Source organism: Diabrotica undecimpunctata, chromosome 7 (genome assembly GCF_040954645.1).
Source record: "Diabrotica undecimpunctata isolate CICGRU chromosome 7, icDiaUnde3, whole genome shotgun sequence".
NCBI lineage: Eukaryota > Metazoa > Arthropoda > Insecta > Coleoptera > Chrysomelidae > Diabrotica > Diabrotica undecimpunctata.
The window spans coordinates 131,481,648-131,501,889 of record NC_092809.1 but is presented as its reverse complement, the minus strand read 5'-3'; the positions used below and the strand labels follow the sequence as shown (position 1 = coordinate 131,501,889).

Below are 20,242 nucleotides of genomic sequence, written 5' to 3'. Positions count from 1 at the left end.
TGGAGCAACATGTAGTACCATTCGCTCCTTATATCGGTGAAAATTTCTTACTAATGCAAGATAATGCCAGACCTCACGCTGCACAGATCGTCAGAAATTATCTAGAAGAGGTAAAAATTAACACTATGGAATGACCAGCACATAGTCCGGATATAACTCCGATTAAAAATCTCTGGGATATCCTTGGTAGGCGATTAAGAGCGACACCGATCCAACCAAACAACTTACAGCAAGTGGGAGAGAGGCTAATCTAGATTTGGAGAGGACTAGACCAAAATGAAATACGGCAATAATTTTAAGTATGGGCCAACGATGTGAGGCTGTTATACGTAGTAGAGGTGGAAACACTCGTTATTAAGACTTTTTTCATATTTTAGTTTACTTTTCTTTTCATTATATTTTTAGAATTTTCCGTTTAATTTTTTTTCTCCTGTACTCCAACATTTTCTGATGATTAGACAAATTGTTATAATTACTAATAACATGCAGAATAAATCTGGTGAAGTTTTATTTTTTATTCTTTGCCTGTTTACAAATAAAATTGATTTATTGAAGTGGTGCGTTAATTTCTTGGAGAAGTGTAATAATAAATATAATAAATACTAATGTTTCTATTTTGAGAACGATTTCCGAAGTGGAAATTGAAACGTCAATAAACGTACTTTAACCTTTAATTGTGGCTTATTCCCATTTAAATATAAATTAATCTAACATGCCACAAGAAAATAGCTTCAGAACTTATTATGTGTACAATCGGAATAAAATTGATGGTTTTCTTTCGTACTTTTTTGTTTCTCTTTTGGCTTCCCGACTGCCGAGCGGCTGTTCCAAGGTGAGTCGCCCTCCTTTCAAATTTTACTAACAATTGGTATATTTGTTATTTGGCAATTTATTATCTAAACAAAAAACTTTATCAAAATGGGTGTTCTATTCGGACTTCGTTCCACACGCTATGCCCATTCTACGGTTGTCATAATCGTCATACCCGGAGGACTATTCGTAGTGTGATGGATAAATTTGAGTCCACTGGTTCAGTAAACAATCAACCAATAACCGTATGTTGACGAAACACAAAATCTGCCGAAAACATCGTCGGAACTGATCCAGGAGCTGATCAACAAATCCTTTATCTCGTCCAATATGAGTGATAATCGACGACCTATACCAATTGATAATTTTAAACGGAGTAGATAATTCCGTAAACATCTGACAAGCATTTGTAACCTGTTTATCTGGCCAATCTTTTCTTAGACAATGTCACTGGTTCACTTTGGATCACTTTGTCATCTTTCGTTAAAAATATATTAGATATACAATAAACTTCGACAGAGAATATGACAGTGTAACTTATATTCAAATTAGAACTACAATTCCAAGTAACATTGACTTTTCCGATATGTTGAAGCAAAAATTTTAAATATACCTACTTATATAAAAATAATATTTTTTACAGAATGTTAAAAATATTTTTAACGTATAATAATTTTCATATTTTTCATTATTTTTATCATTTTTTCACTACAATAAAAACAAAAAATTATTCCGGTACCGGGAATCGAACCCGAGCCTCCTGGGTGAAAGCCAGGTATCCTAGCCACTAGACCATACCGGAGTTGACAAATAGATAAGAATTATGTGTATGTACCGCAGAAATATAGCAAATTTATACAAATATTTACCATTTAGATTTCATCTTTTATATCCGTATTTGCTATATTTTATTCAATCACAGCAAACCCCATTTAATTATTCATAAACATTAATTTAACACAGTCTTCTAAATTAGCACGGTAAATATATGACGTTCATAACACTAAAATTTTGACAGCATAAATGTAGGTTAAATGTTATGAAAATATTGCTACTTACGGCCAAGTTCCTGATCGACTTTGTCTTCTATTAATTTCACTGTCCTCTTCCAAAGATTTGCTTTCGACTAACTCAAATTTGTTGTCTTGATCAAGAGTCTTTTTATTGTGTAAACAGGTCAATCGAAATTCTAACCTATCTGCCATTCTGCACTTCTGTAAAGTGGGTAAATCGGTTTCAGAACCAACCCATAGAGATGCCATTATTTCACAGTTGGTAGCTCAAGAAAATCAATTTGGAGAAACGATTAATTAACCGGTAATTAAAAATTGACCCATTTTTTGAAAGGTAAACGAACACACACCATAGTTTTGAGCAACTTTCGCTATTAAATCAGTCGAAATGTTCCACAAATGGTAGCAATAGGTTTTCTATTTTAAAAATACTGTGAAATAGTAATTTATTTATAGTTGTCAATGTTTTTATGATGCAAAACAGTAATCACTCTTCAGGCGCGATAATTACTTGGCATTCAAAAATTTTCACTATTTTAGACCAGTCCGTGCACACAATTTAAAAAACGTCCAACCTGCCAACGTGTTTACAATTTTTTTCAAAAAAATGTAATGACGTTGTTAACAAATTCTTTTAAAGGGGAAAGTCACATCCAAAGTGGTCAAAATTATTCTGAAAGCGACTATTGTATGACAACAAAAGAAGATATAAGAGAATATAAGAACTTGTAAGGTAATACGCCAACAAAATAAGTTGTTGAAATGTTATAGAAATTGAAGTAAAAAAACGTAACGACACCAAAATATCAGAGGGAACCTTAAAAAATCAAATGGTAGATATTAAAACATTAGGAAAAAAGTTTATTGAGCACAAAAATAGTAGAACACATGAGCTAGATATTGTCAGCATGTTTTATATCATTTAAATCAACAATTGTAAGAAACATTGACGGTACGGACACGTAAGGAGAATACCGGAGAATAGAATACCAAGACAAATTCTTGAATTGCAACCAAGAGGTAGGCGGAGACCAGGAACGCCTAGAAGAAGTTGGAGAGAAGGAGTTGATAAAGAAATCAGGAAAAGGGAACTGGAGGACGATCTATGGAACGATAAAATGAGATGGAGATTGGAAATCGGAAGACGTCGAAGAACGTTGTATATCGACATTATATATATGAAACATTGACAAAATAAAAAAACATATAAAAATAGAAGAATATATAACTAATTCAGAATAAACAAAGGAATATAACCGGGTGATAGATGCTATATGTTGTGATAAATATTGTTAATATCAGTGATGAAATAAATTGTCTAAATTGTCTAAAACATCAATAAAGGGGAATATTTTAATAGTATCGTTGTCGATAACGTTCAGCACTAGATACTGTTGCAGATTTCTTTAATTAAAAAAAAAACTATAAATAATGGGAGTGTATATTCATTAATTTTGATTAAAAATATTTTATTTGTGAATATTAATCTATAGATGCTTTAAGCTTTAAAGCTTAAAAAAACTATTAAAAAGCTTTTAAAACTTAAAACAAAGCTTTAAAGCTTTGTTTTAATGTGCTGATGAACTGCATGTGAATAACTGTTTACTTTAAGGTATAATTAATATTGCCTATGAGCACGTGTGCATGGTTGCATAGTAACTTCCAGAGACTTGCAGTCGAAAATCAAAAGTTGGTGAACTTCTTCTTCCAAAGGTGCCTATCTTCTAGTGATGTTGGCGACCACATTGGCCCGTTTTATTCTACACACAGTAGCTCGAAATAGTTCAGTTGACATTAGACCAGTCCGTTTTTTAAGATTGACCTGTCACCGGGGGCCTTAGTCGTGGACTAATACGCACCCCGATGCGCATCGCCCTGCCTTAAAACATCTTCCAAAATTTCTATTGGCCGAGTGATCTGAAAATGACATAGAAATATATAAATATGAGACATTTTCAACTCTCGACCAGTCTGGTCTCGGTTCCCAAAAAGAGCCTCCTGTACCCTGGGAGTCCGATATCGGGGCTCTGCTCAGGCTCTACGAACATTTAGACCATGTGGCTGGACCTTGTCAACCTTCACAACTGCGTTTTATTTATCTTCCATGTAAGAAAGGTTGTGCATCCACTAAAGATGGAGTATACGCGGAGGGTACTTCGAACAGACTGGTCGAAATCCCTTTGTAAGGCACCGTGGGAATGGATAAGTTTCCATAGTTTTCCAGACTCTTCATTCCCATCTGGTGATATGGCGCCCCACGTTGGGCACCATGTCGTACAGTCGGACCATCCTCCGAGGTATTCTGATATTCTGGATGATTTCCGACCACCGCTCTGAAGGAGGATCGAAGATTTTTCGACTCCGTACTCGTGTTCGTGGAGTTTATGTGATCTAGGCTTCCACTTGGCGAGAAGTTCATCGAGGACTCTGCGGTCGGCAAGGTGCCATCGGCAACCACAATACTTTAACACTTTGAGGTTTATTTCTTACGTGGATTTGTCTTACATGAATATTTGTTTAGTATTCTGGGCATAGTGGATACCCTGAGTCCCGCAGAGATGCCGGCACTTCACGCGTCGACGTGTGGCCAGGTTCACACTATTCAAGAGGTACAGGAACGTCGGCAGAGTGTTGACTCTTCGACGGCCACCGAGTGAGGAGTAATTTTAAGCCCACCTGGGGCTTTTATTTACTCCTGGCCGTCACTGGACTAGTGAAACGCTGTGTCAGTTCGACACGATCTGAAATGGCTTTAAGACAATCTGTCTTTACCTATTTCGAAGATCGTGTCTATCTGGCCAGGGAACGTTCTCTGCGAGCTGTTAGCCGGATTCTACGAGGTAATTATAAGTCTGTTGCCAGACCTTTCTCTACCTGGACATAAGGTAGGCCGTCAGTCAACAATCGCCGGTTCTTGTAGCTCTTGTGGTTTGAATGATATCGTCGTTATTCATTCAAGCACTAAAGAGCTTTGGAATCGTCTTCGCTTCGACGTCTTCTTAGATCGAAGAAATGTTCACTCAGGTAATAAAAACGCAGAATCGTAGTAAAGACACTCGGCCACAAGGCCGTAGATAGCAGAGGCTAGTGGTGTAGACGACTAGATCCCGATCGGAAGATGTGCTGCCTTTTTATACACTTTGTGTTTGCAGTTTAGCAGCGACCTTCCGCCGGGAGGCCAATGGCAACGCAGTTAATAAAACTGTTTGTGATTGGCCGGCCAGAGTGAAAATCTGCGTCGTGATTTGTCACTTCTGGCGACAGGCCAGCCAGGATATACGTCTGCATCCAGTGCCTCTCTTTCCCTTAATCTTGCCTTGTAGAATCAACTGTAGAAGACAGTATTTATAATTACGCATAATGTGACCGAAGTAGCCAATTTTCTGTTTTTTCTTAGCATATTTCTTTGTCTTTTCTTAGCATCTGAAGAATAGTTTTGTTAGTTGTGGTATATATATGAGACCATTAGCATACGTCGGCAGCACTACATTTCAAATGCCTCTAACCGTTTTATGGCATCTTCTGTGAGGGTCCAGCTTTCTACTCTGTAGACGAGGACACTAAAGACGTAAAGACGTAAAATCTAAGAAATCTCATGCAAATATTGATACTTAACGATAAGTTACAGAGAATCTTCCTAAGACCGTTAAAATCGCTTCTGGCTTTTTTAATACGAGTTCTTATTTCGTAGCTATGATCGCAGGTATCCCTAATATTGCATCCCAGGTAGCATATTTTCTCCACTCTTCCTAACAGTGCATTGTTTTTTTTTGTAATTTGGTTAGCTATGTTGCTGTTTTAACTAATCATTATTTTTGTCTTCTTACAATTTAGTTGTAGACCGTATTTGTAACATATTTCTACAACATATCCATCAGTCTTGGAGCCCCTGCGCACTATCTGAAAAGTTGGAGCATTGTCTGAAAAATTTTTTGGGTAGAAACGACGATTATGCAGAATAATAGCGTAAGTTGTAAGTTTTAAAATGATTAGAACATTAAGAATAAAAATAAAGACCCTTATAGTTTTTCTCCCATATGTATATATATTCGATCTCCGTATTCTAGTTTCCATCGTTTTCTATTTCTGCAGTCTGCGTCCTATAGGTTTATTTTGTTCATCGCTTCTCTAATGTAATCCTCAGATGTTTTCCCCGGGCATCCTCTTTTTCACCTCTGCATTGGGTTACATTTCATCATATTCTTTGGTACCTGTTTCTAATCATACGGCATGAGTGACCGTCTTGGCTTCAATATTATCAGTTACTGTGGTATCAATACTTATTATGTCACGTATCCCGTTATTTCTTATATTATGCAGTGCTACTCTACAATAAAGTCTACAAGAACAGATCTTTCTACTATGGATCTTGTAGATTCTAATTTTTGTTTAAGTATCCTTGTAAATTATTGTTTTGTTTCCTGTTTCCTTTGGGGATTTTCCTTTCTTAATTTCTTTTTGACTGGAGCCATTTTTAGTACCTAATTGTAATTCCAGGTATATTTACGAGTCAACATTCCTAATTCCACAGTGGTCTAACACTAGATTATTTTGGTATAGATTATTCTCCAACAACGAAATATTCTGCTTTTTTTTTCATAATAATAGGTAGTCAAACCCCAAGTCCTATACTCGTCATCCAATTTTCTGACCATACACCTTATATCATCCTTTTTATCAGCAAATATAACCTGTTCGTCAGCAAAAAGCAAAGTTAAAAGATTTTCATCGTCTATAGAAATGCCCAGGTGTGTCTGCTTCGTCATAGTGTTGTATTCAGATAAATTTTAATAAGGTTGAAGCTATTGTACAACCTTGTCTTAGTTCGGTAGTAATTGGTAAACAATCAGAAACCCAATTAAGTGAAATATGTCCACATGTAAATACTTTCTCGAATAACCCTACCAATAGAAAAGACCAAATCATTATTAAACTTTGGAAAATTAGTTCTAACACAATTTTTAATTAAAAAAGATCCACTACCAACATACACCAACTGCTCCATTACACTGACGGACTGACGGTAAAACACATATCATCCTTGACTGCACATTCTTCCGGGAAGAAACAGACTATAACGGGTAAAACACGAAGCTAAAATAAATACGTTTCATCCAGACGATCTTAAATTGTACAACTTAACAGTATATGTATGCAACTCTTTGTAGTAATACAGCATCTTACTAACTTTTTAAATGTTAATTTGAACTAATAAAGTACCTACTTGACATATTTTTATAAAATCTGTTGAAAGGACTTGCCTATTTTGAAGTTATGCGGTTGCGTCGAGATACATGTCATCTGATTGATTTGTCTTATTTATTATAATTTATTTAAGATACAAATAAAATATTCGTTCTAAAATGTATTTTAATAAAGGTTTAACTAGAAAATACAAAAATATAAGAAATTATTTGAATTAAATCATTATTGACTACGAGTAAATAATGTGTATTATAAACACTAAATATATCCGGTATGGTCTAGTGGCTAGGATACCTGGCTCTCACCCAGGAGGCTCGGGTTCGATTCCCGGTACCGGAAATACATTTTTGATTTTTTTTATAAATCGAATAATTTTATTATAGTAAACGTAAAAGTAAATAAAATTAAAAAAAACTGGAAATGAGTATTTTTTTATAAAACTGCTGATTTACTGGTATTTGTTATGTAAATATTTATTTCCTATAATACCGCAGTACAGAAAACAATTGTTATTTTTGTTATGTGATAATAACAAAGAATATAGATCTCGATGATATAGACGCATGCCATGATACAATGAAAAGTATCATGGACGCATACTATATTCTTTGATAATACCATTATAATACTATCGAGTTTAGGATACTATTGTAGTTGAAGTGATACTAGGTATAATAATAACACTTATTAACTGAGATAATTTTTCTCATAAATTTCATTTGATTTGATAATCAAATCTAGAAAATCATTTATATTTTAATTGATAAAAAATTATTTCGCCCTATTTTGTTTATTTTCTTACCACCGCAACTTATGAGAAAATCATAAATTTATCTTCTCTTATTTTATTATATATTATGTATTGTTACAACTTCTGATTTATATTAACCACATTTGGACAATTAACACTAAATCATTTTATTATTACACCACATAGTACGAATTTTCTAGTAAAATTATAAAATATATTATTTAAAAACACTCTTAATAAATGTTGTATTAACAGTTCACATCGTATGTCTCTTCAATTCATTTCAATTATTGTTCATATTCTACTAGTTATATCAATCTGCTATACATATATGTATTAACTGTTGCCTATATCACTAGATAATACTGAAAATATGAACGGTTTTTTGAATCAAGTCAATTTGAGCACTGCTGGTGTAGTGGTATCATGCAAGATTCCCATTCTTGCGACCCGGGTTCGATTCCCGGGCAGTGCAGCTTTTTTATTTATTTTTTATTTTTTATACTTGTATATTTTACGTTATAAATCAAATAACATACATTTTATAACGTATATTTTAGTAGAATTTTTAAAAAATACCTGTACATTTTCATATTTTTGTATTTTCCTTTATCAAAAAAAAGAGATTAAGAATAGTAACTAAAGAACTGGATAAAAGAGTAACATGATATAAGGCAATTTCACCAAGTTTGATATACATTAAATTAGAACTAGAAAAAGAAAAAATTAACATAAAGAAATAAGACGACTAAAACACGAAAAGAACGAACTAAAAACATCTCATAACAGATTTTCAAGCAGTTCATGAACGAATTTGTAGGATACGAATAAAGACTCGCTTCTTCAACGTATCTATAATAAACGTTCATTGCCCAACAAATGAACAAGATGAGGACACCAAATCAGCTTTTTACCAATTACTAGAGCAAACATATGACCTAACACCAAAAACGACATCAAAATAGTTATAGGTGGCACAAACGCAAAGTTAGGAACTGAATAATTAATAGTCATAGCTTACATAGAGACACGAATGAAAACAGCTAATATCTAATTGACTTTGCAGCTAGTAAAAACATGATCATCAGTTTCACCATATTTGCCCACAAAAACATACACAAAGGCACCTGGATATCTCCTGGAGAGGATGTTGTGAACCAAATAGACCACGTCTTGATAAAAAAGCGATCAACAACAAGCATTTTGGACGTAAAAAGTAGACGAGATGACTGAATATGAAGAAAATGAAGAGAGATAGATCATTAAAAGACCAGTGGAACCTAATAAGTAGAACCATATTAACAGCAGCAAAATCGATGCTAGGACTAGGAACTAAGAAAAGGAAATATGACCAAAAAAGTATTTGAAAACAAAAGACGAATAGCTGATTAACTTTGTAGACAAAAAAAAAAGAAAACACATAAACAAACAATTAATGGACGTGGTAATAAACATTAGAAAAGACAAAACACGAAATGCATATGAATTTACTAAACAAATAAAAATTTATTAAACAAATAAAACCAAAAACAAATCTGTGCTGGAATAGGAACGGCGAAATAACCATCAGCACTAAAGAAATTGAAGAAATTTGAAAAACAGAAAACAAAACAAAAACACACAGAACATGAGCTATTGGAAGAGGTAGAAAATGAAAAGAATTAGATAAAAAAACCACCAACGATAGAAGAGATTAAAACGGTAATCAAACTGCAGAAAAATAACGAGGCCCCTGGATGATGTGGTGATGGAATACCCGTAGAATTGTCCAAGTTGGAAGAAAGAGAAATAACGAAACGAATATATAAGGTCATACACAGAATATGTAGACAAAAACAAAATGCCAAAACAGTGGAATAATATTATCATCTGTCCAATTCATACAAAAGGCGACAAACTCATCTGTCAAAACTAAGGTGAATCTTTTGGCTGTGTTGTGGATATAAAATATTTACCAGTCCTACTTACCCATAGACTACAACTCCTCGCACAGAAGATCATCAGAGAATATCAGGCATAATTTAGGAAAGGAAGATCAACTATCAACCAACTATTTACGTATTTACAGTTAAGAAGGTCTTAAGCAAAGCCTGGGAACATGACATAGATGTCTATAATATTTTTGGCGACTTTAAATAAGCACATGACTCAATAAAACAGGACACAATTATACAAAATATTAAGTGAATTTGAAATACCGTCTAAACTAGTTGGGCTCATCCGAATGGCGATGATGGACACAGTGGCTCATCTCACATGAGATGACAGACCAATATCAAATAACACAAGGATTAAAACAGTGTGGAGGGCTGGCACTAACATTGTTTAATTTAGCACTGGAATGCGTAGTTAGAAAAACATCAGAAGATAGAAACAACACACATCAATAAATCAGTCCAACTGGCAGCATATGCAGATGACATAATTAATGACATAAATATCATGAGCAGAACCAAAACAACCGGTGAGAATCCTCCTCCTCATTCCTTGAGCTCTTGTGAAGGCGTGGTGACACTCTAAATATTATCGGCTGCTGCCTCCATTGGCTGCGATCCTGTACCATATGGACGGCTTCATGTAGAGATTTTCCCACCAGAGTCTTCATTTGGTCTGAACATCGTGTTGGAAATCTTTCTCTTAGTCTTCGGTCTTCTACCTATCCTTTTACTACCAATAGTTCCATGGTCCCCGCTTTTCTAGCTATATAGCCGAAGTAAATTAGATATGGATATTGTTTCGAAACTATCTTACCGATTTTTCCATCAGATGTCGCTATTGCGTCCATAACGAAGCCATTTTATTGTTGCTTCCTAATAAGACAGAGAAAATTATTTTTCACGTTAAGAACGGCTATGAATAACTGTTCTGATGAGACTTATTAAGTCGAAATACGTATCAACAGATACATAGACGCTTTGAACGTGAAATCAAATCTTTTCTGTCTTTTTCATTTTATTCGGATCTACTCTGTATGAGTACAAGAAACAAATTCGTTAAGGATTTCTGCTTAGTTGACGAGACATGTCGTGGAATGCAAATTTTAGATCCCCCATGTCTCTATTAACATCTTTATCAACGTCTGGCTATGCCTTGCAATTTTTAGAAGGCTCCAGATTAAAGCAGAAATCTGAATTTGTTTCGAAACTATCTTACCGATTTTTCTATCAGATGTCGCTATTGCGTTCATAACGAAGCCATTTTATTGTTGCTTCCTAATAAGACAGAGAAGATTATTTTTCACGTTAAGAACGGCTATGAATAACCTGTTCTGATGAGACTTATTAAGTCGAAATACGTATCAACAGATACATAGTCGCTTTGAACGTGAAATCAAATCTTTTCTGTCTTTTTCATTTCATTAGATATGGTCGGTTTACTTTTTTCCAATAGTCTTTTTTTTTGTTTGAAGCTCTTCCAGAACTGACAGGTTGGTTCTATATTCTGTATAGGACACGCGTAGAATTCTTCTATAGATCCACATTTCGAAGGCTTCGATCTTATTCACTTATTCCTATCGATTTTTTTGAGAGTCCATGTTTCAGCTGCGTGTGTAGCAATGGGAAAAATAAAGGGCATTGAACAATCTGAACGGTGAGAATACGTATACGGAATTTAAATCACATGCTAAATAAATAGGTCTGTTAATAGAATCCTAGAACAAAGTCAATTGGAGAGAGCAACACGACCCTACATGACAGTTGACCGCTTAGAAAAAATGGATAGCTTTATCTATTTAGGAGTCAACATCACAAAGGATAAAATTAACGATGCAGATCTTAGCAGAAGAATCATCCTGGCCAATACGGCATACTTTGCTATGAGCCCGATATTTAAATTACGAGACGTACATCACAGATCTAAGACAGGAATCTACAAGACCATAATCCGACCGATAGTGAGCTATGGATGTGAAACTTGGGTGTTCGTAATTATCGAATGTGCAAGTATGTTATATAACAGTACGGAATCGTGTTAAACTGTCGGGACTGCGGTCTGCCGCTAAGTTGAAACTACATTTATTTCATCAGTTCGATATTTAGTTGATCATTTTACAACTCTATCAGGAACATACTAAAAAATTAACAATTAGATAAACATACTACTACTACTATCGGTTTACAGCGTTCTCCAACGCCTTCCGACTCCTAACCGCCATTCTTCTCTATTTAACCATAGGCCTGGAGGGATTTCTCTTTCCTCTAGTTCTTTTTCAATTCCCTCTCTCCAGCTTCTTCTCGGCCTTCCTCTTTTCCTTCTTCCTTGTGGTGTCCACGTCAAAATCTGTTTCGGGATCCTGTCATCTGGCATTCTCTGTACATGGCCGTACCATATTAACTGTTTTGTTTTTATGTCATCAACTATTGTATGCTTGACTCCCATTATTTCTCGTATTCTCTCATTTGGTATCCGATCTCTTCTTGATTTGCCTGCTGCTCTACTCCAGAAGTCCATTTCTGTTGCTAGTAACAGTTCCTCTGTTCTTTGTTTCATGGGCCAAACTTCACTGCCATATGTGATTACACTTTTAAGTATGGTGTTGTATATGAGTTTTTTGTTCACTTTAGATATTGTTTGGTCCCACAGAATGCCGTTCATCATGGATATGGCTTTTCTACCCTTTATGTTGCTGTCTTTTATAGCAGTATCAAGTGTTTCATCTTGAGTTATCTTCATACCCAGGTACTTGTATTCATCACAGTGTCTAATTTCTACCCCATCGTCTAATATAATGGACTGTTTTGTCCCTCCAATACACATGGTTTCAGTTTTCTTAGTGTTGACTTCGAGACCCCATTTGTTATATTCTTCTATTAGCTTCCGAGTCATGTAACTCAAGTCGTCATGATCCTGAGCAATCAGTATTTGGCCATCAGCGAAACATAAGGTGTACAGTGTAGTCTTGTCATTGAGAGGGATTCCCATGCCATTACATTTTCTTTTCCACAGCTTGAGTGCTTGTTCCAGATAAATTTTGAAAACAGTAGGCGAAATATAGCAACCCTGCTTTAGTTCTTTCGTGACCTTAAATCCCTCAGATATCCTTGATCCAGTTTTAATTTTTGCAGTTGTTCCATTATACAGACTTTGGACTGCTTTGATAAGACCATGCTTAATGTTGGTTTGCTATAGGGTTGACCATAGTTTACTGAGGGGTATACTGTCATATGCTTTTTGTAAGTCTACGTACACCAGGTAAACTTCTTTATTGACGCCTGTTTTTTTCTCAATAACTTGCGTAATAGAGTAAAAGTGGTCTACTGTGGATCGCCCAGCTCTAAAACCAGCTTGTTCCTCTGCTTCGTAATCTCTATAGTCATTTTCTATTTTGTTCTTAATAAGTTTCCCATACATCCTAATTATTGTGCTGTTTACCTCAATTCCTCTGTAATTTTCACACTGATCCTTGCTGCCCTTTTTGTGGATAGTTAACATGATAGATAATTTTCATTCTTTTGGTAATTCGGCCCCATTCAAGAAGTCTTGAAAGAGTTTTCTTAACTGTTCCTGGAGTTTGTCTGTGTCGGCTTTCACTAATTCTGCAGGGATGTCACCAGGACCAGGGGATTTTCCATTTTTCAGGGATTTGGTTATTTCTTCCATGTCTGATTTACTGCCGTTTCTCATTATGTGTCCGAGATATTCTAACTTTCTCCTTTTAATCGTATATATCACTTCTCTTTCTTTCCCCATTCTTCGTAGTACAGTCTCGTCCCCCTTCTGTATAGCCACATCACGAATGCTTCAAATTTTTTCTCTATCGCTTTAATGAGTGTCCAGGATTCAATTGTAGGAGCCTTACTTTTATCTCCAGATTAAGGTTGTGGCTTTTAAAGAGTTTGACCATGTTGTGGAATGCACTCCTAGCCTGCTCTATTCTACATTTTACTTCTTGTGCGTGATCTCATTGTTCGTTTACTATTGTTCCAAGATAGGTAAACCGTTTAACTCGGTCCACTGGTGTATTCTTGATAAGCAGTTAGACTTCTCTAATTTTATTTTTGCTGATGACCATAAATTTAGTTTTTGATATGTTTACTTATAGTCCAAACCTTCCACTTACTTCATTTATTTGGTTTATTAGTTGCTGTAAACTGTTTAAACTGTCTGCAAAAATAACGGTGTCATCTGCATAGCGGTTTTTGTTTAGGCGTTCTCCATTTAATAGGATTCCATGTTTGCAATTTTCCAAGGCTTCACTAAATACTTTCTCTGAATATATGTTGAATAATATAGGTGAAAGTATACATCCTTGCCTAACGCCTCGCAGAATCTGGATCACTTCCGTCGGTTCATCTCCAAGATTTGTTCTTGTTGTGGCTGATTGGTTCCAGTATAAATTTTGATTATACGGTCTTTATCATCTATTTATGCTTTTGTTAGAATATCCATCATTTTTTATAGCAATTTTGATTTCACTCAGCAGCTTGATTATATATATATATATATATATATATATATATATATATATATATATATATATATATATATATATATATATATATTTACTTTAAATTTAGATAATAAAATTTTACCATTTAGTACCCATATTAATCTGAACATTTTAAGGAGATAGATTCTCAACCAAAATTACCACAGGAAATGAGTATTCCGATTAAACAAAATAAGTTGGGATATGTAAAAAAACTCAAGGATATGACCTCATTACCACGGATAAGTTAGTAAATTTTTCAGAAGACAATTGGAATTTATAAAAAAGGTAACACAATTTCATATTTTTGCACCATACACATAACAAATCACGAAATTTAAACTTTTTTGAAGTATAACAAAGATAATTGTAATAAAAAGTGATAAATGGAAGTTAATCATAGTAATGTATTCAGTTTTTTATTATAGATGACGGTAGGAAATGAAGAAAAAAAAAGAAGATATATTTTTATACAATTTAATATTTATTTAGACAAAGTGAAAGCTTGATAAAATTATGAAATGTATATCGCTACAATACATATGAACACAGAATGTGACAAAACATTACAGGTGAAGCTACAGAGAGCCAAAAACATTCACTTTTTTATCCTCTGTTTTAAATGATTACCTTCTTTTTAAATACCAGTAAAAGTTCCTAAATATAGAGAAGTAAATGGTTTCCACGTGTAATGTCATATACGGCCCATCTCCATAGATGTCTGCCTCTGGGAATTTCCATTAATTTGTTCATTCGTCTTTTACAAATTCCTATGATTTGGTCAATCCATCTTGTTGGGAATCCTCCTCATGGCCTGTGGTCTTCTATCTTCCCTTAAATGATGAGTCTCTCATGTCCAAAATATTTTAATTTCACTTTGCAGGAGAGTTTCTTACTCTTACAATCGAATTATTTGTTCTATAATTGGTCTGTGGAAATCGCAACATACTTCTATCGCTGGTCATTTCAGTGATACGTATTTTTCTACTATAGTGAGTATTGGAGATACTAAATAGTTAAATAGTTTGCCTTCGACATATTTCCACATCAAATATTTACCTCTAATTTTCAACCAGTCGTATGAGATCACATCAAATATTTTTGGCTCTTTGCAAGAATCTTCAGAAAGTATCGTCCATAAAGCGCAGATTGTTGAGATGTCCTTTTCGCATTCTTCAATCCCTCTCCTTCTAGTATATTCTACGTATATGTTAAATAATTGTGTCTTTGCCTGATACCTTATTGTAGGTGGAATTTATTTAACTTTGTGTCAAACACTTTTACTGGTCCAGCGGTATGATTGTATAGTTCAGTTTTAAGAGAAATCTGGCGTTGTAGTGTAATGCCATTTGACTTTGCCGAATGCCTTACGATAACCTGTAAAGAAAATGTACAACAGGATATCGAACTTTCTTGATTTATCGATTATTTGTCCCATATTTATATTCTCATATACTTCTACATTAGGCAAATATTGCCTGCTTCTATTCTGGTATTTCTCTTTGTGGGAAAATGCTCAGAATCCCGTTGATGATTTGTAGCATTATTTTGTAGGTATGTTAGGAGTAATAGTTATATAATTGACGCAAATATGAACTGTCAGTTGAGAGAGCACATACTAGAGTCCGACGTGCAGAAGTTAGCCATGCCAAAGTTAGAGTGCCGCCAATTAGATTGGAGGGTTATCCGAAGTATGGTGGAGATCTTTAAAGACACTGAAGTCCAGGTGTTAGTCTGTTGCAATTTGCATAGTTACTGGTAAATTAGACTAATAAACTCAGTTCACAACACATAGATGTGTAGGAAATTCTAAAAAGAGATAAAAAACCAGAGGAAATAAAAGAACAGTTCTTCGAAGACCTAGAGCAAGCCTACAGGAGACGTCCCAGAAATGACATTAAGATTGTATTAGATGACATGAATGCAAGAATAGGACGAGAGCGAGTTTTCATAACCACTATAGGAATTCATAGCCTACACAACATTAGTAACGATATGGAGTACAACTGATAAATTTACAAGCAACACTAAACATGACAGTCACCAGCGCCTATTTTTGAACACAAGAATATACACAAGGTAACCTAGACCTATCATGAACGTATTGAGCGGTGAATGATAATGGAGTGTGGAAAAGACGATACAACTTCGCACTTTATAAGGAAACCACTTTATACCAGGAACCAAATATCATAAAATATATTAACATAGGACGTCTGAGGTGGATAGAGAAGACGTCTGAATTGGTAAGAGAAGAAGAGGAAGTCTCAGAACAAGGTTCCTTGATAACATCGATGAAGACATGAGAAATATGGAAATACGTGCTTGACGGAGGAAGCCGATGGATAGGGACGATCGGAGAGAGATTCTTGGGGAGGAGGACTCTCGAAGGGTTTTAAAACCAGAATGATGATGATATGACGATTTACTCAATAGAATTAATCCAGTTAGTAAAACTATTCAAGAGAAAAAAGAAACATCAATTTGATTATGAACAACCAGATGAACAACCAAAAATACAAAAAAAAGGTTTATATTAGGTAATGTTGTTTATACCCATACAGATACTGCTTTATGCTCATTAAACACATTTTATACAATATGTTTGAGAAAAATAACGAAGATTTAAGAAAACACTATAACTTGTTATAAATAATTTTAACACACAGTGACAACAAAGACTTTAACCATTAACTCCATAGAACATTTCGATGAAATTTTGATATACTTGTAAAGATATTTTTAGTACAAATGTTACAATACCAGAAAATCCATTAAAAAATTTAAAATTTATAGTCTCAAATCATTTATCACTTCCAAATCTTGCAATATTTTGACAGATTCATAGCTGGAAACCTACAACACAAAAGTTCCTAGCTCACAGTATTAACAGCTTAAATAAACTTTTATTACGGACTTCTTTCATCAAAAAAGAAGAATTAGTATAAATAGTGGAAGTGTATACTAAACCCATAAAATTTTGGGTAGTAAACATTTAAAAAATATATTTCAGTTGTTCTAATTTAACATAACTATTTATTATATGGTGCAGATAAATAAATATTGATTGTTGGTAATTCGTAAAGTTCTATTTTATTTACTGTTTAGTTTGTTTACTATTAATATTGGCTATGAGTACGTGTGTTTGGTTGTATAGTACCGACTATAACTGCTCCAGCGAACGTAGCTAGTGGCGAAACATCATTTTCAAAATTAAAGTTGATTAAAACGTATTTAAAACTATGACACGGACGAGACTTAATAAACTAGCATTAATGTTAATAGAAAATGATATGTAATAAATTGGATAAAAAAAAATATTTTTAAGTGAATTATTGTAGTCAAAATATCAAAATTTCAGTTTAGAAACAACACATGTAGGATTAATTATTTCTATCTGCTCCGAGTTAGTATGACAATGACCACAATAAATTAGATATTAATAAACTTATTGATAATTTTGTAAAAATTAAAACAAAGAGAATAAAGACTATGTACATCATGTTTTTTAATTTTTTGTACGATTGCTAAAGAAGAAAAAAATAATAAAGATCGCCCGTGTAAGTTTTGCAGGCGGGCACCATATATACCCTAGCGCCGGGACTGCTTTCTTTGGTTGATGAGGCTTTGTGTAAATAAAAAAAATATTTAATTTGGAGTCAACTTTTTAACTCACTATATCTCAGGCATTGCGAACTTTAAGAGTAGGTACATGCTTCCATATCAAAATTCATCAAATAACGAGAGCTGTCTAATGTAGAGCGCTGTTTTTCGAATATAAAGATACCCTGTAATAAAATGCGACGGCTTATTACAACTATATTAAGAAAGGGTTTTGTACTAGTTTAATAAAAACGAATTTACACTGTTACATTGAAATAATAATAAATTCTTACCTAAATTTATCGAATTTTTCGGAAGCCCTTGACACCACAGTCTTCTTGAGACATCCCAAATTTTCTTTCTCGTGTTCTTCCTCGGCAACCATGGCCCGGGCAAGTTGAAGGTCCGATTCATTCATGTTTTAGATAAACAAAACCACAATTCGAACAACAACAAACACAAGTTTCATTCACAAAAATAAGTGGTTTATTCTAAAAAGTATGAAACGTATCTTTTACACAGATCACCAAAGTTCGACCGCCAATAGAAAACTGTTCTAAATAACAATCGCCAAGTTCGAATGCACGATTATTCCTCTAGTTATGAAGGTTATACAGGGTGTACTGCGAATTAACTGGTTTTAGGAGTGTAGGCCGGTGTCCTCCTACGTTTTATTTTAATTGCTGTTAATTGTTCCTCGCTAATATGAATACAAAACATTTACACTTTATTAAATTAAATATACACTACTGATCATAATTAATGCATCGAAGATATTTGTTTCAAAAGTGTCAGATTTAGATTATTCCATCTCCTGAAAAGATTTCTTGAAACACTTTTGAAGCATTGTGACAATAAATCAAATCCATATACAATTTTGTACAAGAAGATATTATACTCTTCATCCTTAATTTGGTCTGTTTTGTTTTGTAACGTTATATCTTTATACTATCTCTTTCGGAAACGATTTACTAATGATTTCAGCCATTTCTCCTTCTTCCATTCCTGTAATACGTCCATTTAACTTTTTTTCTTTTCAAGATCTAGTTGCTAATATCTTCGACCTTTTTTCTTTTTAATGACAGCGTCATTTAGATCATTTACTGCCATTTCTAAATCTGTGGCATCATTTATCATTCTCCTCACCCTCAACAGATGCTAGACTAGAACTTCTTTATAACTGTGCGCTCATAACGAGGCACCGACCCTCGCTCGGACCATAGGATGGTATCATAGTATCATCGATATGTAAAATAAATGCATTATTTTAAAAATTCCAGCGTTTACCGTCAAAACGCAGCGCCCAGCCTCGAGCCAGGTATCGGACCATAGACTTGGACCATAGTATTCTAGCTTAGTATTTTTTCGATCCTCGCCCCTAGTACTCTACGATCGACACTATGAGGCGCCGACCACCTAGCCTCGCTGCGACCATCGTATTGATCGCCAGGTAAAGTAAATGCATTATTTTTAATGCAAGCGTTAACTTCACTGTCAGTGCTATGATCTAGGCGAGGATACCATGCTATGGTCTCCGTAATGAACGCACTCTAAGAGTGCGTTCATAACGAAGACCATCGCACCGTCTCCTCGCCTAGAGCTTAGCACTGACGGCGAACGCTCGCATTTAAAGTAATGCATTTATTTTACCGAAAATCAATTAAATGATACCGTTACTGCTTTCTCCTGTAAGGAGTATCTTATGTGTCTATGGTGTAAGTAGCTCATTCATCTATAGAAAAGACCAGGAGTTGGCCCCCTTCTCTATTTTCATTTTCCTGCTTAACAAGGACCAGTTCTGTATCCTCAGCATCGAATTCAGAAGGCCTCTCCTAATCACCTGTGTATTTATGGATTTTGGCTCAAAGATGAATACTAGGTTCCTGGTTCGCACGAGAGAGTGCCCAGCCCTACAATCGCTTCCCTAATCCAGTACTTTGTGACCTTATTTTCGCAGTTCAATGATAGTACCACTGCGTTAAATAAGGATCTTTCAAATTGAGGAACACTGCCACTACCCGAAAGGGCAGCATAAAGTGCTTCCATCAGTTTGCTTTGTACCAGATCTGCCTATTCTTGGTTCAATGAAGGATTGGGATAACGTTTGTGTATCACCGCCATTCTGATGATCTTCGCCGTCCCCTTCGAGATGATTTTACGCTTCTTGGATTCGTTCCTGTCACTTTTAGAAGTAAGTCTGTGACTTAGAGAGTCACAGACTTTACCTTACCTTTTATCAATTTATCTTTTATTCCCAAAGCTCATGCTCTCCTCTTGTTTATTAGGCATAGGTATCTTTCTTTTCGGTAGTCTGGGTCTTCGTGTAAGAATTTTCAACCTTTTAAGTCCCTTTTAACACTACGTCAAAACAGAACGTTACAGTATGTGAATAAGCGTTCTTAAAAATACTGCATATTATGAAACATAGGC

At 34.7% G+C, this 20,242-nt stretch overlaps 1 protein-coding gene and 3 non-coding genes across 6 annotated transcripts in view; 2 read left to right on the top strand and 2 right to left on the bottom strand.

Moving 5' to 3' along the window:
• The window catches only part of LOC140445839 (NAD kinase-like), a 156,645-nt gene extending 138,288 nt beyond the window's left edge, over positions 1-18,357 (bottom strand). The window contains exon 1 of one of the 3 annotated variants that reach the window (XM_072538217.1): positions 18,106-18,357. In XM_072538217.1, the coding sequence (XP_072394318.1) occupies positions 18,106-18,230 (125 nt within the window). In that variant the 5' untranslated portion in view covers positions 18,231-18,357. Of the gene's footprint in view, positions 1-1,679; positions 1,740-1,869; positions 2,332-18,105 lie in introns of those variants that run through there. The other 2 variants (XM_072538216.1, XM_072538222.1) reach the window with 2 other exon arrangements.
• TRNAE-UUC (transfer RNA glutamic acid (anticodon UUC)) lies at positions 1,541-1,612 on the bottom strand. Its single transcript has one exon. It is a non-coding gene; the product is annotated as a tRNA-Glu (tRNA).
• Positions 7,296-7,367, top strand: TRNAE-CUC (transfer RNA glutamic acid (anticodon CUC)). Its single transcript has one exon. It is a non-coding gene; the product is annotated as a tRNA-Glu (tRNA).
• TRNAG-CCC (transfer RNA glycine (anticodon CCC)) lies at positions 8,184-8,254 on the top strand. Its single transcript has one exon. It is a non-coding gene; the product is annotated as a tRNA-Gly (tRNA).
• Positions 18,358-20,242: the final 1,885 nt, after the last annotated feature.